At 38.8% G+C, this 24,577-nt stretch overlaps 1 protein-coding gene across 1 annotated transcript; it reads right to left on the minus strand.

Moving 5' to 3' along the window:
* Nucleotides 1-1,919: 1,919 nt before the first annotated feature.
* Nucleotides 1,920-23,331, minus strand: LOC126817369 (sphingomyelin phosphodiesterase A). Its single transcript, XM_050544312.2, has 13 exons — nt 22,724-23,331; nt 21,411-21,563; nt 20,923-21,180; nt 19,070-19,126; nt 17,086-17,200; nt 15,983-16,111; nt 13,787-13,833; nt 11,234-11,376; nt 9,995-10,103; nt 8,191-8,337; nt 6,554-6,722; nt 4,254-4,350; nt 1,920-2,989 (listed from the first exon to the last, which is right to left on the minus strand). The coding sequence occupies exons 1-13, from the start codon at nt 23,003-23,005 to the stop codon at nt 2,824-2,826; spliced, it is 1,872 nt and encodes a 623-aa protein (XP_050400269.1). The 5' UTR covers nt 23,006-23,331; the 3' UTR covers nt 1,920-2,823.
* Nucleotides 23,332-24,577: the final 1,246 nt, after the last annotated feature.

Consider the following 24,577-nt stretch of genomic DNA (forward strand, 5'->3'; position numbering starts at 1 on the left):
TTTGATTGGAATTTTCAATATATTCATTTTACATTATCCTTTTTTTAAAAAAAAAAACTATTATAGCGAGATCAACATGCATCTTAAACGAAATTACTAACCAGTTGTCAAATAAAGTCCATCAGACGAATTCAGCCAAATCGCTATCTGATTAAAATACGGATCTATATTTCGTTTCGTTTTTATACCTTTTGATGGCCTACAGCTACATGAAGATCTGACCGGTTGTTGCGATCGGTCACGTCAGAGGTCATACGAGCGACTTTTGACCTATGACGTTAGACATTTGATTAACCAATCAGCATTGATGTTACTAGTCGATTACACACAGTTCCTTGCAAAACACGCCTAACAGACCGTTTCATTGGGTAATACCCCACACCATTCAGAACACGTCAATGATAACAACTCTTCCAGATCCTAGTGTAGTAAAGACAAGTAAAACGAAATTTTGAACAATAAAAACGAAACGAAATATGATCTGTGTTTTAATCCGATTGGCCAAATCGAGTAACAGCAGAAAGTGGATTCGCTACATGAGAGAAAAACATGCCATTAGTTGAGCAAGGGCACTAAGTATAGCATTGTAAAAAAAACGAACAAAAATTTCATTTTAAAACACATTATGATATTTAGACTTTACAATAACTTAATGAATATGAAATGCTCCGACTGGGCTAATGAAGACGGGCATACGCTATGCAGTATGCTATGAGGCATATTTGCCTGGACAGCAGCACTATGACCTATTCACATAGAATTCCAACTGCCAAGAGATCACTTACGTGCATGCCAATGTATACACGGTACCTCGGTTTTTTGTAACATCCAAACGACTAGACAAGGGAAAACCACGTCGGAAAATCCCAATGAACTTTCTCGGCCAATGTAGGTATCTAACACGCGAGAGAGATGGGGTTTAACGTCCACTCGCAACAAACTAGATCAGTTTCGGACTAACATATGGTTCAATTTTATTTCAATAATTCGCTTGCGCGTAGGAGGAAACTGGAGGACCCGGAAAAAAAACTCACGATGTTGGACAGGCGATCCTACTCCTTGTCACGTACAGTCAGGAAATCGAAACCACGCCAGTTGACTCAATGACAGACCTTATGATACAACGCGCACGCGCTAAACATTCAGCCATCCAATCGACATATCAGACTGCACGGTGTATGCTTGCCTTTGAAGAGTCCAGGGGAAGAACAATCTAAGTCACATTTTTGTCTTTTCGCATAAAAGGCAAAACAGACTTTTGGACGAGAATGCTTGACGCGACCAGAAAAACGAGTAGGTTTAATTACAACTTCAAAATGATGTTTAATACGAACCACCATTACCAGTACAACAACTGACTCCACTTTTCAGCCAAATTAGGGTCAAATAAAGGGTACGATGGACGTATTTGTCCTGGGGGCCATTTCAGAAGGGCCTAGGTTCGAGGTAACTCCGATTGTTTTTACCTGGAATTGATTGTTCAACAGAAAGATTATACAATTTGCTACCAGATGGCACCATTAACTGGGGTTCATTGAAAAAGTGACTTAGATCGTTCTTCCCCGGGACTCTTCCTTTATTTAGGCTGGTCTAATGTAAATAAGCGGAACCTATATAATACTTGCTTCTTTTCATTTCATTCTTAATGTACATTAAATTTGTTGAGACATATTTATTTAGAAATATTAAAATGATTTTTAATGAATAAATACATAAAATGAATATATTATTCATTAATTAATTATATATATTTGATTTCATTCTTTGGACACGTGGAGTCTGTGGAGAAATATCCAGTTACAATGATGAACAAATAATTAAATGAATGAATAAAAAATGAATAATTAATTAATTAAGCTTTCATATTATATATGAAAGCTTACTGAAACTTTGACCTACCCCCCCCCCCCTCCCCCCCCCACACACACACCCATTTGTGTGATGGCTTTTGCATAAATATATTTTCCAAACGTTTTACGAATTCGAAATCACTGAAATGTACGAACGAAAAAACTGACGATGCATATTCGTAACTTTGTGGATTTTTGACCTATTTTACTAATTCTTTTTTCTTTAAATACCTTGACAAACTTCATTTTCATCTACAATTTCAGATTTTTGAATTTCGAAAATTCGTCGCTGTGATTTCATCCCGGAAGTTGAGACCAACTTGACAACTTCTTTAATATTTGCAGAATTTTCATGAACTTTGTAATGTAAGTAGATCTTACTAATATAGGTCAGATTGACTTGATTTTTTTCTCTGTACTAGCTAAGACATTATTGATGAGTACACAAAATTTGAAGTCTATCAATCGAACCGGAAGTGCCACCATCTTGAAACGTGAAAAATCCCTAAGGCTTTAGCGATATTCTACTTACAGACATGGGAGTTATATTTTCTGAATCCTTGAAGGAATGCCTAAAAAACGTTCAGAGCCGAATTTTGATTTCGGTCAATTTATGGTCACCATTTTGAAATGATTATGAAAAAGAGAAGAATCCACGTTAACGGACGTGAAAATGAACACAATAGGCCGTAGTCTGAAGAATACGTCTGCTATTACCAATAGCCGGGATCAGGGTCAAATTTTTGGTATTTTAAAATGTCATAATTTCGAATTTTGCCTTTGACGTTTTTTGTGCCGACAAAGATGTTTACGGGTGAAAAATCGCATGAACTTCGCTAGTTTTTGACTGATTTTAATGATTATCTTTTCTTATTGTGATTCTTTATATAACCCATGACATGTGACAGGAAGTGACCGTGAATATGAAAGCTTTCATATCTGCCTGGCAGATCTTGTTAAAATTAATATCATATCATATATTAAGACTTGAAACACATGTTAACCACGCTGTAAGACTGGATGACAAAGTCTCACAAATTGTTATATGCTTACATCCAATATCACAGTCGCCCATTGCATCACTTCCGGCGTACATATTTCTTAGGTAACGTTGAACTAAAGTTTCGTTGGATTTAAATCTGTAAAGGAAAAGATTGAGTGTGTAGAATAAATAATAATTTACCAGTTTATTGTCGTTGATTATCACAAATTACTGTTTTTGTTCGGAAATAACCTACCTTGAACCCACCCTCACCCCCATCAACACAGGTGCATGATTATGACGCCACGTTGCACGAAATAGACATCGCTGCAATCTGATTAAAATACAGATCTATATTTCGTTTCGTTTTTCTATACTTTCGATGTCAGAGTTCATACGAGCGGATTTTGACCCTATGACGTCAGACATTTGATTAAAAAATCAGCATTGATGTTACTAGTGGATTACCCACAATTCCGTGCAAAACACCCCTAAATCTCGCCGTAACAGACCGTTTCATTGGCTAACCCCTCAAAACATTCAGAACACGTGAATGACAACAACTCTTCCAGATCCTAGCATAGTAAAGACAAGTAAAACGAAATTTTGAACTATAAAAAAACGAAACGAAAACACGCCTAAAGTTCGCCGTAACAGACCGTTTCATTGGATAACCCCTCACATCATTCAGAACACGTCAATGTTAACAACTCTTCCAGATCCTAGTTTAGTAAAGGCAAGTAAAACGAAATTTTGAACTATAAAAACAAAACGAAATAGGATCTGTGTTTTAATCAGATTGGCATTGCTGATAAATTATCGACACAACCCAGCAAATTTGATTACAATTTCGTTTCGGATTTTAACACTGAATCGTAAATAAAACGAAACGAAATTGACCTATGTATGTTAATCAAATTGATTCTCCCCAGTTAGTGTTCCGTGGATATTCTCACTGGTCATTTCCATAATTAGACAATTTCTTGTGTGTAGATATTGTGTATGGCTTTCTTGTGGTGAAATCCAATGGTGGACGGACTGACCTATGGTGGCTGATTGGTATCATGTCGCAATTTATAAGGCGACAACCCGACATCACGACATTTTAACCCGACAACGCGACACCACGATAACCCGACAACCTGTGGTGTCATGATGTCGAGTTGTCAAGTTGTCTTTGAGTCGTGGTGTCGGGATAAAATTTCGTGATGTCGTGATGTCGCGTTGTCGAGTTAAAATGTCGTGGTGTAGTGTTGTCGGGTTAAAATGTCGTGATGTGGCGTTGTCGGGTTAAAATGTCGGGATGTCGCGTTATCGGGTTAAAATGCCGTGATGTCCTGATGTCGCGTTGTTGGGTTGTCGCCTTACGAAGAGCGACACCACGATATCAAGCCATGATACCAATCAGCCACCATACTTACCGTTTGGATAGTTCTAGGAATGATTGCGGACTGAGATCTTTCAATTGGTATTCTTCTTTAGCACTGTATAACTTCTCCACTACGGGATTATGATCCGCTGTAAATAAACAATATAATTTATATTGTCCCGGTCTCTATTAGTCATAGGGACCACAGAGGTCGAGCGATCACCACACCGGACTCGCGACTATAAGGATTCTGGTTCGAATCACGGCGTGCTCCGAGCAAATCAATAGTATGGGGACTGGCAAAGTAAGTGTGTCTAGCGTTTCGTATGGGGCGAAAACACGAGGCATATCGATAATAAGCAGGTCACGTCTGGATAAAATTCACCTCCTGGCCTTGGATACCTGTCCAGAGACATAGACAGCAGATTACTTGTCTCAAAATGACTATTGCTCACATTATCCACATTATACAGCCTTTGGTATAACAATGTTGTTGGTGCCACCCCTACCCAGTCGGAGTAGAACAGTGGGGCGAAGGGAATGAGGGCTGCAAATTTCCTTTTTAGCCCTGTATTTCCTGCCCTAAGCTGGCAAGCGTTTTTTAGAAACATTTGTCGTGATATCAGCCTCGGTGATAGAGGACATTAATCCCCACTAACAGACGAACTATAATTTTCTGGAAACTTCCTGCATCATAGTGATTTATTTGTTAAAATAAAAACCTGACAAAGGCGGATTATAAAGGAGTAATGGCTACCGAATTATGCGTTTGAAATTTGCGTTCTGTTGTTATATCTGTGGATATCAAATAAAAACATTCATTTGTGATTTAATATTTCATACATATACATCTGGACACGGAACGTCATTTACATTAATGTTATTATTTGATGGACATAGAGATAACAACAGAGCGCAAATTTGCGTTCTGTTGTTATATCTGTAGACATCAAATAATAACATTTATTTATGATTTAATATTTCATACATATACATCAGGACACTGAACGCCATTTACATAAACGATATTATTTGATGGACTAACATACGGTTCAATTTTATTTCAATAATTCGCTTGCGCGTAGGGGTCTTTAGCAGTGGGAGGAAACCGGATAACCCGGAGAAAACACACGAGGTTGGACATAGGTTTACAGCTAAACTAGTAGAAATACTGTTTGGAAATAATTTATATTGGCCCTTGGTTGTTCTTCAATCCGATTCAGTTTACTGACTAAAATATTGTTTAAACGAAATACTGTTATCAATAATTACTGCGTGCCCCCCCCCCCCCTTGTCAGTGATGCTGGACGGAGGGCCTGACAAGGACAGCTGTCTAGTCGTTCGGATGGGACGAAAAACCGAGGTCCCGTGTACACATTGACGTGCACGTAAAAGATCCCTTGGCCGTTGGAATTCGATATATGAGTAGGCCGTAGTGCCGCTGTCCGGGCAAAATTTCCCTCATAGCACACTGTATGGCGTATGCCCGTCTTCATTTGCCCAGTTGGAGCAGAGCAGTAGGACGTTAAACTCCATTTCATTTCAATAATTACTGCCATTTTGACATAAAGGGAGATAACTCTTTGAATCGTTAATAGATTTCCAAAATTCCTTGTGAAGCCATGTCATTTATGTTTCAGACATTTTTGTTTAAATAAAAATTTAACCCATGCACTATTTTTGGCCAAGGATAAAGACATCGGGTATTTCGCCAATATTAGGCAACTTCAGAATTGTTTTGTTCCTGGTGTTATAAGCTTCCCAAAAATGTATTGTTTGTTTATATGGGAGATGCAAGTGTTTCTAAGAGATCTAGAATTCTGGCTGCAGGCCTACTATATATTTTTTATCATAAGTTTTAGTTATATTTAGCAAATTCTAGCCAGTCTAAAGGTGCAAATACCTCTTTAATATATTAACATTATTTTGCTTAAAATACTGGCCAGAGTCTAAGAGTGTAAATAACCCTTTAATATATGTCTTACCATTAGCTTCAGTTATATTTAGGAAATACTAGTCAGTCTAAAGGTGTACATATCTCTTTAATGTATTACCATTATTTTACTTAAAATACTAGTCAGAGTCTAAAGGTGCAAATATCCCTCGTAGTCTAAGCGTGTAACTAGCCCTTTAATGTATATGTTGCCATTAACTCTAGTTATTCTCAGGTAATACTGGTCGTAGTCTAAGCGTGTAACTACCCCTTTATGTATATCTTACCATTAGCTCTAGTTATGCCCAGGTAATACTGGTCGTAGTTTAAACGTGTAACTAGCCCTTTAATTAGTATATAACTTACCGTTAGCTTTAGTTATTTTTAGGGTCAGAGCTCTTTAATAATTTTGACCTTACCGTTAGCTTTTGTTATATTCAGGTAATATTGGTCGTAGTCTACAGGTACAAAAGTTACTGGATCAAGATGATATATTCTATAAGCTGGATTTTGACCCATAAAAGTTGTTACAGATGGCGCTATAAAAGCAACACCTGACGTGATGGATTCCGTTGGATCTGGTAAAATCTAAAAGCAATTTAAAGGTATTTTTAATATATATGTAATAAATCGATTTATGGTGTACTGATAACTATATCTAATATATCTTTGCCAACAGCTGGCTCGCTAGCCTGGGGGGCGGGTGTTCGATCCCTGCATTGGCCGAGAAGGTTTATCCAGATTTTCCGGCGTGGTTCCCCTTGTCAGTGATGCAGGACGGAGGGCCTGACAAGGACAGCTGTCTAGTCCTGCGGATGAGACGAAAAACCGAGGACCCGTGTATACATTGGAATACACGTAAAAGATCCCTTGGCAGTTGGAATTCGATATAAGAGTAGGCGATAGTGCCGCTGCCCGGGCAAAATTTCCCTCATAGCACACTGTATGGCGTATGCCCGTCTTCATTAGTCCAGTTCGGAGCACAACAGTAGGACGTTAAACCCCATTTCATTTCATTGAATTGAAAACTTGACAACATTCTGTAGACGATATAACTAAACAAGTGAAATCCATTTATAGACATCACTTTTTTCCGGTTTAATCAAATGTTTTGATGATTTTGTTTTCTTAATTCAAAGTAATTAGTTATTGTCTGGTCAAGATTAACTGGGAGAAATTATTCATGAATGGTTGATTCCGGTAATAAAAGAGAGAGAGAGAGAGAGAGGGGGAGGAGAGAGAGAGAGAGAGAGAGAGGGAGAGAGAGAGAGGGGGGGGGGGGGTCATGTCATAATGGTACAATTTGTATATTTACATAATTCGCTAGCGCGTAGAAAAATCTACACTGTATGGCGTATGCCCGTCTTCATTAGCCCAGAACAGTAGGACGTTAAACCCCATTTCATTTCTTTGCCAACAATATATGAGCTGCTCCCACAAAACCAGTCTCTTGGTCATATTTATGAAAATAGAGCTGGCAACATATTTGAATAGTCCACAGCCTAAGTTTTCCAAAAATGCAATTCTTTTTAAATTTGTCGTATCATCTGGAGTTTGGCCGTAGTAAAAAAATGAAGTTGTGCGACAAACGCCTGGTTTTGTGGGAGAGGGTCACATGTTTAAAATCTACCTATTTATCCTCTATGTATCCTACCTATATCCATCACACCAGTTTATTATTTAGGTAGGGCAATGCAATCTGACAACAGAGAGAGAGAGAAATGGGATTTAATGTCCACTCAACACAAACTATGTCATTTCGGGACTAACATATGGTTTAATTTTATTTCAATACGCTTGTTACGTACAACCGGGGAATCAAACTAAGCCAGTTCAATTACTAAATGCCATTGAAGCAATTCAGCTAATCCCTCCAATCATCCAGAACGCGGGTTATATAACAAAACTTCCAGGGCCTAGTGTAGTAAACACAAGTAAAACGAAATTTTGAACTATAAAAAACGAAACGAAATAGGATCTGCGTTTTAATCAGATTGAGCTAATTCCCAGTGTGTCGCGAGATTGTTCTGTTATTTCATGTAACATTTGAACCTACCATTTCATACTGGTCACGGTGGGTATGACCAAATAACTGAAGAACGATAATGTCACTGTAATTGGTAACCAGTTGAGTATAGAATTGACCATATTCATCAAAAGTATTAGGTACATCACCAGGTGGTATATGACCAATTATAATAACCTGTGGCATAAAAACAATTATTATAACCTGTGGCATAACAGTTTATTCTAACCTGTGACATTAAAAACAAATTATAATAACCTGTAGCATTCAAAACAAATATTATAATATGTGGCATAAAAACAAATCATAATAACCTGTGGCATAAAAACAAATTATAATAACCTGTAGCATAAAAACGATTTATTATAACTTGTGGCATAAAAACAAATCATAATAACCTGTGGCATAAAAACAAATTATAATAACCTGTGGCATAAAACAATTATTATAACCTGTGGCATAAAACAATTATTATAACCTGTGGCATGACAGCTTATTCTAACCTGTGACATTAAAAACAAATTATAATAACCTGTAGCATTTAAAACAAATATTATAATATGTGTCATAAAAACAAATTATTATAACCTGTAGCATAAAAACAAATTATTATAACCTGTAGCATAAAAACCAATTATTATAACCTGTGGCATAAAAACCAATTATTATAACCTGTGGCATAAAAACCAATTATTATAACCTGTGGCATAAAAACCAATTATTATAACCTGTGGCATAAAAACCAATTATTATAACACGTGGCATAAAAACCAAATAACATAACCTCTACCATAAAAAAAATAATATAACCTGTAGCATGAAAACCAAATTATTATAACACGTGACATAAAACAACTATTATAATCTGTGGCATAAAAATAAATTGTTATAACCTGTAGCATTAAAACAAATTATTATAACCTGTAGCATGAAAACCAAATTATTATAACACGTGGCATAAAACAAATATTATAACACGTGGCATGAAAATAAATTGTTATAACCTGTGGCATGAAAACAAATTATATCACGATGCGGTACAAGCGTGAATCAGTGGAGGTGAGGACCTTACTAAATTGTGAAATGGTGCCCCCCCCCCTCCTCCATCCCTGGACCATCTAACAGAGCCAGTTGCCCTGCTGGTAGATATTCCGTGAATAATAATTATTACTTATTACTTATATTATATTTTAGAGGAGTGGGTGGTTCGATCACGTGTCCCACCCCATGGCACTTACACTAGTGATATGACCAATTGTTTTCCAGGGATTGAATGGTTACAATATACTTCTTTTGGTTCTTATTCACAATACGAAACATCTTTAGATATTTTTAGAATGCAGCCTATTCATTGGTTGAAATTTAAAATCCTGGGAAAATGTTACCGCTAAACCAAGGACGGCTCCATTCTTAAAAAGGTTTCATTTTACTTCTGGAATATATTATAGCACATGCATCTCATGTTTTCATACAAACTGGGGCGAATCCTTTATCATCAGAAGATGGGATCGGATGGGTATTCAAAGGACGAGATAATGATATAGGCATATGTGGTATCAAAATTAATGCTTTGCATCAATAAGGTTTAATCGCAATGTGACCCTATTAATTCATAATCAAACGGGATGTTGGGTTTCTTTCTTTAAAAACCTCAATGTGCCTACGTAATTTGGGGACGATCATGGCATCATGTATTTGTCAACTATCAAATTTCCTGAACAGGAACCTGGCAAACCCCCTCCTGCAAAAATTGCCTGGATCCGCCCCGGACACATTATTAAAAACAAGTCAAGGTTAAGACGTCATGGGTACCATATATGGTAAAGTCACTTACCTTTTCACCGTTAATCTTTGCCTTTGTCAAAGTCTTTTTCATAAATCTTCGCTGGGCATCTAGAGTTGGGTTCTTCCAGTTCAGTAGAGCGTAAAAATTAAACGTGTACCTAAACAAGAAAAATATACAGTTTGTTGATTTTTTTTTTATAAATAATATTTTTATTCTGTATAGCTGAATGGGATTGGGGAAAATACTTAACCAGTATTTAAACCCCCTGTCCCTTGCATAAACAGTTAAGAGCGAGCGAGAGAGAATTGGACCGGGATGGAGGCGAGGGTGCTAAGAATATTTACGTCTAAAGATTTCTGTTTCTCGGGATAATTCAATGGTGGGGGGGGGGGGGGTCGAATTCACATATCCACTAAAACTAAAATATTTCATTTTCCTCGGGAGTGCCGCCATAGATTATAGTATGTCGGGAATTTTCAGTATAGAAGCGAAAATTGTCCCGACTGTACGGTATGTGGTGACAACACCTACTTTTAAATAGCAAAATGACACCCATAACACTCCACCTGATGTAAACCCGTCTTCATTCACTCTTATTGATTATCTATTTATCTATTTTGTTATTTTCTCGTCTTCAATAACCCGGTTTCAACCTCCTTAGATAGGGGGGGGGGGGATGAAATGAAATGAAATGAAATGGGGTTTAACGTCCTACTGTTCTGCTCCTATACTGGGCTACGAGGGAAATTTTACCCGGGCAGCGGCACTATCGCCTACTCTTATATTGAATTCCAACTGCCAGGGGATCTTTTACGTGCATTCCAATATATACACGGAACCTCGGTTTTTCGTATCATCCTAAGGACTAGACAGCTGTCCTTGTCAGGGCCTCCGTCCTGCATCACTGACAAGGGGGAACCACGCCGGAAAATCTGGATGAACTTTCTCGGCCAATGCAGGGATCGAACACCCGACCTCCAGGCTAGCGAGCCAGCGTCTTACCCACTTAGCCACGTGATCGAATGGTTAGCGGGTGAGCATTGTATCATAAGGTCTATCATTGAGTCAACTGGCGTGGTTTCGATTCCCCGGTTGTACGTGAAAAGAAGTAGGGTCACCTGTCCAACCTCCTGGGTTTTCTCCGGGTCCTCCGATTTCCTCTCACTGCTAAAGACCCCTACGCGCAAACGAATTATTGAATAAAATTGAATCATATGTCAGTCCCGAAATGACCTAGTTTGTGTCGAGTGGACGTTAAACCCCATTTATATATTTATTTATCTTTACCCGTAATTTGTATTAAAACTAAGGATCCTAAGACCTGGTTTAACCAAGGCGGTATAATAGGCGGCTTCTTTGATGTTAGTCTTCTGATCTTTTGGTAAGGGAAATAGTTTCTTCCATAGATGTAAGCTTCTTTTGTTCAGTTTCTGCAATGTTAATAAGGCCTGGATTATTCATAGACGGGATTGGTAGTCCACCAAGTCACAGTGTATGGTTACCATTCCCACGAACACCAAATATATTATATGAAGAGCCCCGGGAACAACGATCTAAGCCACCTTTTCAACGAACCTCAGTTAATGGCGCTATCTGGTAGCAAATTGAAAAACTTTCTGTGGAACAATCAATTTTGAGGTAAAAACGATCGAAGTCACATCGAACCAAGGGCCTTCTGAAATGGCCACCCGGACAAATACAAGTCCATCGTATTTATTTGACCTTAATTTGGCTGAAAAGTGGAAGTGGATTCGTATTAAACATCCTTTTGAAGTTGTAATTAAACCCACTCGTTGTTCTGTTCGCGGCAAGCATTTTCGTCCAAAAGTCTGTTTATGCGAAAAGACAAAACTGTGACTTAGATCCGTTCTTCCCCTGGACTCCTCATATATTATACCTTATCAAATACTCTATACAGAGTTGGGAGCCATTGTGGCTAAGTGAGTAAGACGTCGGCTCGCTAGCCCAGAGGTCGGGGTTTCGCTCCCGGTGTTGGCCGCGGAAGTTCATCGAGATTTTCCGGATTGGTTGCCCCTTATCAGGGGTGCCTGGCAAGGACAGCCGTAGAGTCGTTCGAATGGGACGAAAAACCCGAGGCCCCGTGTACACATTGGCGTGCACGTAAAAGATCTCTTGGCAGTTGGAATTCGATATACGAGTAGGCTGGTGTGCCGCTGCAAGATCAAAATTTCCCATTTAGTTTCATTTTGGGTAAACCTTGACTGTTTACACTACCCGAACAACTAGACCCTTTTCGTTTGCCTGGTCCACCGTCCTGCACCAATGACAAGAGGATACCAGGGTGGAAAAGGGCAAAGGCACTTTCTCGGTCAACACTGGGATCGAAATTGAGATCTTTGTTTGTGAGCTAGGGCCATACTTAACGGGGGCGAGGGTGGGGGTGGATGGCCGAATTGTTAAATAGCGCGTGCGCGTTGCATCAAACTAACCGAGCCAGCGTGGTTCTTTAATATTTAGAAGGCGCGAGATCTATTGAATCAACTTACATCATACTTATTGTCCAAAGTCCAAAATTAAAACATCACGGTATTTAAAGGAGATAAATCGCTAATATTTGGTACCTAGAAATTGACACAAATGGGTCGCAACGCGTATAATACTGTAATATGAATGTATATAAACTGATTTACATTCAATCGTTTCTGTTGTCACTCTAATTTCAAAGCAGCTATGTTTGGCGAAATACGCCAGATGTTTCAATCCAATGGCATTCTCTATCGCCAGGTTATTTCAGTCTGCACCGATAGTATTTATTGCGCATGCTCTCCAGATAAGAATATGTGGTCACAGTTTGACATGACTTGTGGAATATGTCTGGCTTCGTTCGTCGAGTACCGTGTTACAAATGGCGCCGAAATACATTACGGTACACGATTCGTGTACCAATGGTAAAATATTTATTTTATCTTAAATATTAGATATCGGAAGCCGATTTTTCAGGGTAATATCACAACATCAGTGATGATTTAAATTGACAAATATTTCGTGTTTTCAATGTCGAAGACTTTGGATGATATTGAGTTAGAGACCTAGCTACTTTAAGAATTGAACTAATCGACAAGTCCCTTGGAGTTCAATTGGGTTGCAACTTCGACCAAGAACACTTATTTCTATATCTGATCGCGTGTTGCCGAGAATAAACCAGCACCGTACTTAGACACAATTAAGTCACGAATTGGACCCCAAAGATTTATTTTTATCTGAACGTCTGATGCTGCTAGCGATCGGGAAAAATAAAAATGTGTTCTAAATCTGTAATAAATGAGAGAGAGAGATGTGGTTTAACGTCTACTCGACACAAACTAGGTTATTTTTGGACTAACACATGGTTCAATTTTATTTCGATAATTCGCTTGCGCGTAGGGGTCTTTAGCTGTGGGAGAAAAAGGGAGGAACCGGAGAAACCCTACAAGGTTGGACAAGCGACCCTACTCCTTGTCACGTACAATGACACCACGCCAGGTGACTCAATGGCAGGCCTTATGATAAAACGAGTATGAGCTACCCCCACCCGCACCCTTAATGAATAAAGGTCTAAGCGGGGATATAATGGGTGCCCCGATTTAAAACCCAGTCAGGCACCCCAGCTCTCCCAAAAAGGGGTCGACCAAAAGAACGGGTCCATGCAACCTGTTTTTTTGTTTTTTGCTTTTTAGAGTTAAAGATGCGGGGCCCAAATAAGCTGGAAGATTAGGGTGTCTGCCATGGGTTAATAGGATGGTGAATTAAAATAAATACGAGGCCCAAATAAGCTGGAAGATTAGGGGGTCAACCATGGGTTAATAGGTTGGTGAATGAAAATAAATAAAGTATATTTACTTGATAATCTCGTAATGGTGAGTAATAGAGATTGGCCGGAAATGATTCTGAATAGAAAACACACAGAATATATTATAAAAAAATCTGATACATTTACAGGCATACACCTCGCAGTGTTTCGTTTGATTATACCTAACCCCACTAAACACTGCTTTAACGAAAGCAAATTTCTGTTCCAAATTATGACCGGTCAATGGTCCGATTAACAACCAATAGCTAACTGCGTTACAAAAGCATTACGCTTAAAACAGAGCTCCAAATTGGACCAAATATGTTTACATAACGTACGTCATAACTCACGATTTTATTATGCCCAATTAACCAGTGCATAGCAGAATATTGCAGAAAAAACTAATTGCGTGACAAAAGAGGCTATCAAATCGAAAACAATGTAAACAATACTGTTTGGAGACGAACAATACTTTCACCGTTTTTAATACCTTAAATCACTGTCCAAAGTTTTAGGGAAGAACCCAGATTAAACGACGGGCTGTCATGTTGCTGTGCTTGGGGATAGATTTGATTGAACGGGAAGAATAGACAAACTCCCTCAAAAGCTCAAGTATCAGAAGTCAATCCAGCAATGGCCAGAGAGGGATTTCTCGGACCATTGCTTCAGGAATATGGCAGCACTATGTTTTTTTTTATGATTTACAGCTGGCATTGTTTATTTCTATCGACTACTGTTAAAAAGAGAGAGAGAGAAATGGGGTTTAACGTCCACTCGACACAAACTAGGTCATTTCGGGACTAACATATGGTTTAATTTCATTTCAATAATTCGCTTGCGCTTAGGGGTCTTTAGCAGTGGGAGGAAACCGGAGGACCCGGAGAAAACCCACGAGGTTGGACACGACTACTGTTAAAGTTGAATCTCTAAGTTTATTTCCGTTTATAATCTGATTAAAATACAGGGCCCTGTTTCACGAAATTTTAACTAAAGATAAAATCCCAGTTTTAGTAGATACTTCAATTTTGATTGGCTAAGCACTAGAATCAATCTAATATTATCCAATCAAATTACTAAAATTTGGATTTTACCTTAGTTAAAATTTTGTGAAACAGGCCCCTGATTCACAAAATTTCGTTTCGTTTCGATGTCTTCTACTACATGAAGATCTCACCGGTTGTAGTGGAAGGTCGCGTCAGAGGTCATACGAGCGGCTTTCGACCCTATGACGTCAGACATCTGATTAACTTATCAACGTTGATGTTTCTAGTGGGATACCCATAATTCCGTGCAACGCACGCCAAGAACTCGCCGTAACACACCGTTTCATTGGCTGGTCCCTCACATCAATTAGAACGCGGGTTATATAACAACTCTTTCAGATACTAGTATTGTGAAAACAAGTAAAACGAAATTTTGAACTATAAAAAACGAAACGAAATAGGATCTGTGTTTTAATCAGATTGTTCCGCTCAGTAATTATGATTGATATAAATGGGATGAATGTTGTTTTATGGCACGTCAGCACCAACCGGGCTATATTGCGCCAAACATGTAGTAGATCAAAACAAACCAACGCCACCTATATATAACGTTTTGATGGGCCTCTTTTAAAGGGACAATAACACTCTTGCTGGCTTGACATCTCCAGAAAATAAATAATAGCCTTATTTTAACTACTAGATGTTTAAGTGTCCTTCCTGTTGTGTAAATTATCCATTACATCCTATTTTACTTGTTCAGAGGGTTCAAAAATATTTTTAAATCCAGGTCACATTTGAAAAGCTTTACGTCAGGCTTTTCAAACCATTTAGTTGAATTCTTCCAATTTTTTAAATTAGGTGTGTTAAGATGAAATTTGTATCATCAATTAATTGGAATATTGTAAAATAGTACAATTTGTTGACTAGAATATAGATTGGGACATATTATTCAGTTACAACAAGAGTGGTATTGAGCCTTTAATCCAATTGAATCTAAGCCGGGATATTTTGACTGTCTATAACCCTCTTTTCTTAATTAATGTGGATTAAGCCGCCCTTAAATCTAAGCCGGGATATTCTGATTGTCTTTTCTTAATTAATGTGGATTAAGCCGCCCTTAAATCCTGATGAATTTTCTCGGCCGACACCGTGGTCGCACACGGAACCTCCAGGTTAGCGAGCCAACGTGCTACTCATTGAGTCACCGCGGATCCCTGTGAAAATTAAACAGTTGTTGTAAATATGAAAGTGTGTTTTGCTTACCATGGTTACCTAATGTAGGATATATATTGATACCATCAAATCTATCGTTGAGAAAATCAATAACATCTCTATCAGTTGCCAACTGACCTTTCCAATTCTGCTTCCATACGTCATGTGGTGGGGAATCACCTTTTAATACAATATATACAACGGTCGTTAATAGTCTTAATATACCTTAATTACATTCTTGACGTCATAGTATCGCTTGATTGGAAGAGAGAGAGAGACTACATGTAGGTCGTTTCGGGACTAACATGTGGTTCCATTATGTTTCAATAATTCGCTAGTGTGTAGGGGGTCTTTTAGCACTGGGAGGAAACCTGAGGACCCGGAGAAAACCCAAGAGGCTGGCGAGGCGACCCAACATACAAACGGGGGAATCGGAACCACGCCATTTGACCCAATGACAGACCTTATGATGCAACGTGCACCCGTTAACCTTTTGGTCACGCAGCCAAGCCACCCACGCCCCTTGTCTTCATTTAGGATGTTAAACCGCATTCATGTGCCACGTGATTAATCCACGGTCTGAGTTGGCCTCAATCACCTAGACTATATAGTATGGGGGGTGGGGGTCTTATTTGACAGGCATACGTATCTCAAGGGAAGTAACTCCACTTAATATTTGTATTGCGACATAACGGTAACATTTGACGTCTACGAGTAAAATCAAAGTACATATCTGGCAGGCTTCTAGTCCTTCACGTGGTACTAAAACACAATGCTCCATTTTCGACGAAGAATAAATGGAGACGCCGTTGACTATTTGACCCTTTGTCCGGACAAAACTGATCTCACAGTGCAATGTATGGCGTGTTTTCTTGTTTATTATCCTGGTTTGTGGACCTTGTCAGTGGTGCAGGATGGGGGATGGAGGGCATGACAAGGACAGCTGTCTAGTCGTTCGGGTGGAACGAAAAACCGAGGTCCCGTGTACACATTGGCATACACGTGAAACACCACTGTCTGGGCCAAATTTCCCTCATAACACACTGTATGGCATATGCCCGTCTTCATTAGCCCAGTCGGAGCATAACAGTAGGACGTTAAATCCCATTTCATTTCATTTCCTTCATTTAAAAGAAGCAGAAGATCGAGTCTACCTGTATAGATGATAAAATCTGGTGGTGGTTCTATCTGTTTGATCGAGTCTACTAGAACGTCTACGGTCCACCAGGGTAAATCACAGTTATATTCACCATAGTAACCAGCTGGCTCCTACATAAATAAACAAAATGTACATGGTAACTTACATAAATAAATAAAGTGGTAACTCCAAATTTTTATAAATAACACAAATATTTTAGATATTTTATATCTCCGGATATAACAGACTTCGAATGATTCTTCAATACTATTTAAACAAACATTATGCAAGAGTTAAATCTGTCTATTGCAGGTCTTTCTTTAGGTCTGAATTGTTATCTATATCATTAATTAGACATTAATTAACTTATCCAGACCATAATCAACTCTCGATGGCATCGCTAGCCTGCGATGTTTATTGGATTAGGTTCCGATTTCCTGTTCACAATTAAATCATTAAATGGATAATCGAGACTATGTTTTTTTTTATCGCACAGACTTTAGTAATGATGATCGAGGCTAGGGCGAAAATTCAACCGCTAAAATCGCGGTTCAGGGTGGATCAATTTAACCGAAATTTTCAGCAAATTCCCTTTACATTATCTAGTTTTTAACTATTATAGTGAGAACTGTCAGCTCTTTATATAATCTCTCATAATATACTTGATCATAAATATACATATCATCATACAGTTACTGCACTTAGTAATGGATCCTAACTAGTGACTGCCATCAATGTGCAAATTTTATTATATTTAAGGAAAATCAGATAATAGGATAAAAGTAAATGTTGTAAATAAAACTGACATGTCGATAGATGAACAATGCATAAAGAAAGGATTAAACAATATAATAAATCAACAAAAACAATAGATGGGATTAACGTCGTTACCCAATGACGGCTTGAAAAGTAGTGACAGGTTAACGACACTCGGCAAACCTCAGCAGATTCCAGTACCCTACATCTAGCCTCGGCGGTATGACGAAGTCCGCCATTGGAACTACTTTCAAGTTCCCAGATTACCAACGGCGTTGCCCATGACGACGCCTTTGAACAATGTTTTATCATACAAATATTTCAAAGTCTGAAGCTGTTTATCTGATTTTTTTCAAACAAGGACAACTTTGCACTGAAAATTCTACACACTCTGCGAACGACGCAATTTTGAGAACTTGGTTTTAGAAGCGGCAAGTGTTCCTAATAAGTAAACCAGTGGCGCATCGCAATTGTATAGGCGTAGCTACATATCACTTAACGTCATACAGGCTAGATGTAGAGTAAAGGAATATGCCGAGGTTTGCCGAGTGAGGTTAACGACTTCCTAGCCAGTTGACCTTAAAGTCGTTAATATAAGAAACATTAAATATATTAGCGAGGGAGAGAGGAATAGGGTTTAACGTCCACTCGACAAAACAAAAACTAGATCACCTTGAGACAAACATAATGGTTTTTTGGTTTGTTTGGGTTTTTTTATTTCAATAATTCGCTTGCGCGTAGGGGTCTTTAGCAGTGGGAGGAAACCGGAGGACCCGAAGAAAACCCACGAGGTTGGACAGGCGACAATTATATTAGCGACTGGAAGATTATCACACCATTACAATATCATCCTGTTTTGTTATTGTTTTCTTTTGCAATGTTTCTGTATTTTCCATAACAAAAATGGGATGTATTTGTTTTATGTAACTGCTTACAAAACGAGAGAGAGAGATGAGGTTTAACGTCCACTCGACAAAACTATGTCATTTCAAGACTAGCATATTGTTCAATTGTATTTCAATAATTCACTTGCCCGTAGGGGTCTTTAGCGACGGGAGGACCGGGAGAAAAGGAGAAAACCAACGAGGTTGGACGGACGACCTTAGTCCTTTTGACGTACAAGCGGGGAATCGATGACAGACATTGCGATTTAACGTCCTCGCGCTAAACCATTCAGGCAATCACCACCCGTCCCCACCCCAACCCCCCTCCTGTTTACAAAAAATAAAATCAGTGAGACTTACCGTTCCATTGACATCTTCGTGACAGCAAAGAAAAATATCACAATTTGACGGGGAACCCTGGTAAAAAAAAAAAATAAAATAACAAATCCCTGCGTGGCTCTCCCTTGTCAGTGATGCAGGACGGAGGGTCTGGCAAGGACTGCTGTCTAATTGGACGAAAAACCGAGTTCCCGTGTACACATTGGCGTGCACGTGAAAGATCCCTTGACAGTTGGAATTCGATATAAGAGTAGCCCGTAGGGCAATATTTCCCTCATAGCACACTGTATGGAATATGCCCGACTTCATTAGCCCAGTGGGGGGTTGGATGGCCGAATGGTTAGCACGCGCGCTGTATCATACGGTCTGTCATTGAGTCAACTGGCGGGGTTTCGATTCCCCGGTTGTACGTGACAGGGAATAGGGTCGCCTGTCCAACCTCGTGGGTTTTCTCCGGGTCCTCCGGTTTCCTCCAACTGCTAAAGACCCTTACGCGCAAGCGAATTATGGACATAAAATTAAACCATCTGTTAGTCGAGTGGACGTTAAACCCCATTTCTCTCTCTCTCTCTCTCTCTCTCTCTCTCATTAGCCTAGTTCGGAGCAGAACAGTAGGACGTTAAACCCCATTTTATTTCATTTCGTTTTTGTACCATCCGAATGACCAGAAGCTTTCCTTACCCAGACCATTCGTTCTGGACCACTGACTAGGGGAAACCCCCGAAGAACTGCCTAGGTCATCACCAGTCAGGTTCGAAACAGGATTTACACCTCTAAAGTATATTGATTATGGAATTGTCTCGGCGATATTTCCCCTTGTCAATGGTGCAGAACCGAGGGTCTGGTACGGACAGCTGTCTAGGGGTTTTCCTAGAGTGCACGTTAAAGGACGCCTAATCCTTATTTAGAATTCAATATAAGAGTAGACCGTAGCACCACTGTCCGGGCAAAATTTCCCTCATAGCACACTGTTTCATTAGTCCAATCGGAGCAAAACAGTAGGGCATTAATCCCCATTTCATTTCCTAACTTTGATGACTTAGCTCCCCTTGCGAGAGAGAGAGAGAGAGAGAGAAATGGGGTTTAACGTCCACTCGACACAAACTAGTTCATTTCGGGACCAACATACGGCTCAATTATATTTCAATAATTCGCTTGAGCGTAGGGGTCTGTAGCAGTGGGAGGAAACCGGAGGACCCGGGGAAAACCCACGAGGCTGGACATACGACTATATTTCTTGTCACGTACTGGCGGAGAATCGAAACCACGCGACTTGACTCAATGACAGACCTTATGATTTCACGCGCACGCGTTAAACTATTAGCCACTCGTCATCCATATTGGCGCGAAGTTAATCACACTAAAATCAAACAGTTGTTAGTTTTGTAAAATTACCCACACCAATGAGTACGCGGGTGGACCTCGGATTCTATGGCCTTCTAGTTCAGTGATTTAATCTCTACAGCACCGAGACCCCCGAAAATAGACGCGGGAGAAAATCATTATTTCTATGTCTTTTGCTCAGTAGGTTATCAACTGACTATTATACGATCATGAGCATTATTTCCCACCCTTAAAAATCTATGACACAGGAAATAATAACACAATTACCTCCCTTGTTTTCCTATTGACAACATGTGTTCAGCCAACTTTGGAATTTGAAGTTGAAAATGATATTTTTGCCAATTTCTCAGCTGACAATAGTGAATTATAGGATTAATAGGATTATTCTTTAACAAGGTAGGACAGTTTATGGATACCATCTATTTTCAGGCTTTATTTTAATAAATTTTAAAAATATAACTTAAAAATTTGAAATTTCCGCTTTAAATTTTCAATAGTAGATTAACGTGACAATATAAAACGGGACTTACCGGTTTATAAAATTTGTCTACATGAATGTCAGAAATCTGTAGAACCCTTAAAGTCTCCGTAGGTTTATCTCTCTCTGATGGCTTGGTTGACGTCATTTTCGGTGACATGGGGTCAACTATTTCAATTTGTGGTTCGTCTTGTGTAAAACTGTGAAACTTGGACGATTGTTGATTTGTAATTAATTTAGGAACGCAGAAACTCATTTTTTTACAAGTTGTGTGCGGGTCTAATACGAGTTGATCGGCCACATATAAAAGCTATTAATACAAATATAATACTTGAAATAAAACAAATAAAAAATTAAAATGCCTTGCATAATTACAAGGGTTTTTGTTCATTAAAAGAAATTCTGGCATTCATTAAAAAGAACCAATATTGACTTGTTGAATTCAAAGAAAACATTTTGAACGCCCGAACATAGCCTCCTCCACCTTTCGAATGAACATGCATATCATACAATTTGTGTTTAACATAATAGATATATTACCGGTGGGCCGTATGTATCTATAATTCCATTACATATAGAATGATCAAATCCAGCTAGCGGCGAAACTCTATTACACAGAACTACTGCAGGTGCTCGAAAATACTGGAATGTAGAATTGCTCTTGATGTGGATGTTGATCAATTGAATAATCTCCTGAAATTTAAAACCAAATAATTAACATACGTTAATCTGTCCCTAATGTCATAACGTATATATTAGAATGAGAGACAGGTCAATTCTATAATAACAATTTCCCAAAGTAGGACAATATGGTGTTGTTATCTTACCGTGAAAAGATGGGCTTCTGGTATCCAATTTTTTAAGACAAAATGAAAATTTTAAAATAGGCACACGAAGCTCGTGCCAGAATGCTTTCGATCGCAAATTGTAATGAAGCAACTCGATGAACGAGGCTAAACATACCCTACAGGTGAATACTATCGGTGAATAACCAGACGCCAAAAGATTGCCATTCAGTTGGGACTCTTCGCGTATTTCGCCGAACATAACTGATTAGAAATTAGAGTAAAAATAGAAACGATTGAATGTAAATCAGTTTTTATACATTCATACTACATATTTATTTACGTTGCGACCCATTTGTGTCAATTTCTAGGTCCCCAATATTAGCGATTTAGCTCCTTTAATCTCGAGGGCAGTCCATATTGTTGTCGAATTAAAATGAAATGGGATTTAACGTCCTACTGGTCTGTTATGAGTGAACTTTTGCCCGGACAGTGGCGCTATGACTTACTCTTACATCGAATTCCATCTGTTAAGGGCTCGTTTACGTGCATGTCAATGTGTACACGGGACCTTGGTTTCCTGTCCCATCCGAACGACTAGACAGCTGTCCTGTACCACAGAGAAGTGGAAACAAAGCCAGAGGCGATCCAGAGACCTCCAGACTAGCGAGCCAGCGTCTTGCTCCCCACTGAGCCACAAGGGTCTTCCCAGATGGTAGTCAAGCCATATACACAAAATATTTAATACTCTAATACTGTAAATGGTTCCGGATCGTATGGTCAGGGGGGGAGGAGGGGCGTGTGCGCGTTGTATCATAAGATCTGTCATTGAGTCAAGTGTATGGTTTTTCGATTCCCGGTTTTACGTGACAAAAAGTAGGATCGTTTGTCCAACCTCGTGGGTTTTCTCAGGGTCCTCCGGTTTCCTCCCACGGCTAAATGAAATTGAACTATATGTTAGTCCCGTAATGACCTAGTTTGTGTCGAGTGAACGTTAAACTCTCTCTCTCTCTCTCTCTCTCTCTCTCTCTCTCTCTCTTAATATCTTACTGGTGTGGTCATACATACCTCACATATATGACAATACCGAAATCTGGAATATTTTTTCTCTAAAATTCTCTGAAGATTATCTGAAACCTCAATACTTGAATTGGGAGATGTTGCTGCTCTCATCCAGACGTCTCCAGTGTTCACAGAATTATCTCCCCTTCTTGGAGTCTTTTTATATCCAGTGTTGTAGATAGGAATCGCATTTTTTACATCCTGGGGGTTGTTAAAATTAGTGAGCTTGTATGTAACAAGCGCTGCCGTGGCAGCTAGAACTAGAATAAGTATTTGATTTTGATCCATTGATAGTTGTATATAGCCGGATGATGTATAATTTATTTAAACTAAGATTTAGCACACAAAGTTGACTTCCAGAATAACACTGTTAAATTACGTTTTTAGCACACAAAGTTGACTTCCAGAGTAACACTGTTAAATTACGTTTTAGCACACAAAGTTTACTTCCAGAGTAACACTGTTAACTTACGCTTAAGCACACAAAGTTGACTTCCAGAGTAATACCGTTAAACTGAAAACACTGTTTAACTACGCTTTTAGCACACACAACGTTAACTTCCATGAAAGCACTGTTTAACTACAGATTAATACACAAGGTTGACTTACAGAGTAACAACATAAGATTAAGAATTAGCATACAAGGCTGACCTGTACGGTAACGTTATACTCTAGGGTTTACCACAAAAACATGAGGTTGAGGTAACACCACTAAACCAGCACACAAGGATGGCCTGTACGATAACGTTATATTCTAGGTCTCAGCCCAAGAACACGGGATTTAACAACCATTAAACCAGCGCACAAAGCTGGCCTGTACGGTAACGTTATACTCTAGGTCTCAGCCCAAGAACACGAGGTAACACCATTAAACCAGCGCACAAAGCTGGCCTGTACGGTAACGTTATACTCTAGGTCTCAGGCCAAGAACACAGAGTAACAACCATTAAACCAGCGCACAAAGCTGATCTGTAGTATAATACCATTAATATCAGGTTTACCCGGTAAATGTGGTTTATAAACGTTGAAACGTTATTAATAACATATCCCCAAAAATGAACTGTGAACACGAATGACACTCCTTATTAACTTTTAGTTTTAAAAATAAATGGGTGACGAAGTATCGTGCCCTTGATAATATTTCCTGCCATAAACCATTACAACGACTCTTTTCAATATTTTCCTGTTTATCTTTCATAAAAAAAACAACCGAAACAGAAAATTGACTTTTGGGCGAAACGCTAATCAGAAAACCGATTTATCTGGGCAACAAACCGACATTTAGAACAATTTGAACATGTTACATCCTCCGATTATATTTCTTTCGGGTATTTAGATGACCATTATAATCTTCTGAAATATAAATAAAAACAACATTTTGATGGACCTCTGAATGGACAGTTTAGCCAGTGTGAACATTTTATATACTAAAACAATATTTTAAACAATCATTATGCAAGAGCTAAATCTGCTACATGATTAAATTAGAATGGAAGTCGAACAGGAAATCGGAACCTAATCCAATAAACATCGCAGGCTAGCGATGCCATCTAGAGTTGATTATGGTCTGGATAAGTTAATTAATGTCTAATTAATAGGTTATAAAACATTTCAGGTCTAAAGAAAGACCTTGCAATAGGCAGATTTAGCTCTTGCATAATGTATGTTTAATTAAGGAAGTGAGTATTGGGTTTATGGTACATTGATATTAATACATACACACACCTAGACATGTGACATGAAAAAAGGCGTAACGTTCTACTTTTTGGGGCCAACAGGGAAGGATTGCGAAATGCAAGGTGCTTTAAAGGGACTATACCGATTTGAACAATTTGAACAATGACTGAGTACGTTTGAAAT

Source organism: Patella vulgata, chromosome 4, assembly GCF_932274485.2.
Source record: "Patella vulgata chromosome 4, xgPatVulg1.2, whole genome shotgun sequence".
NCBI lineage: Eukaryota > Metazoa > Mollusca > Gastropoda > Patellidae > Patella > Patella vulgata.

Excerpts from the sequence above, each read along its gene's own strand:
- LOC126817369 (XM_050544312.2), bottom strand. The coding sequence starts at position 23,005 with ATGGATCAAAATCAAATACTTATTCTAGTTCTAGCTGCCACGGCAGCG. Across the intron at positions 21,564-22,723 it reads GGTATTGTCATATATGTGAG|GAGATTATTCAATTGATCAA; the intron begins GTATGTATGACC and ends TTTAAATTTCAG. Across the intron at positions 6,723-8,190 it reads ACCGTGACCAGTATGAAATG|ATTTTACCAGATCCAACGGA; the intron begins GTAGGTTCAAAT and ends AATTGCTTTTAG.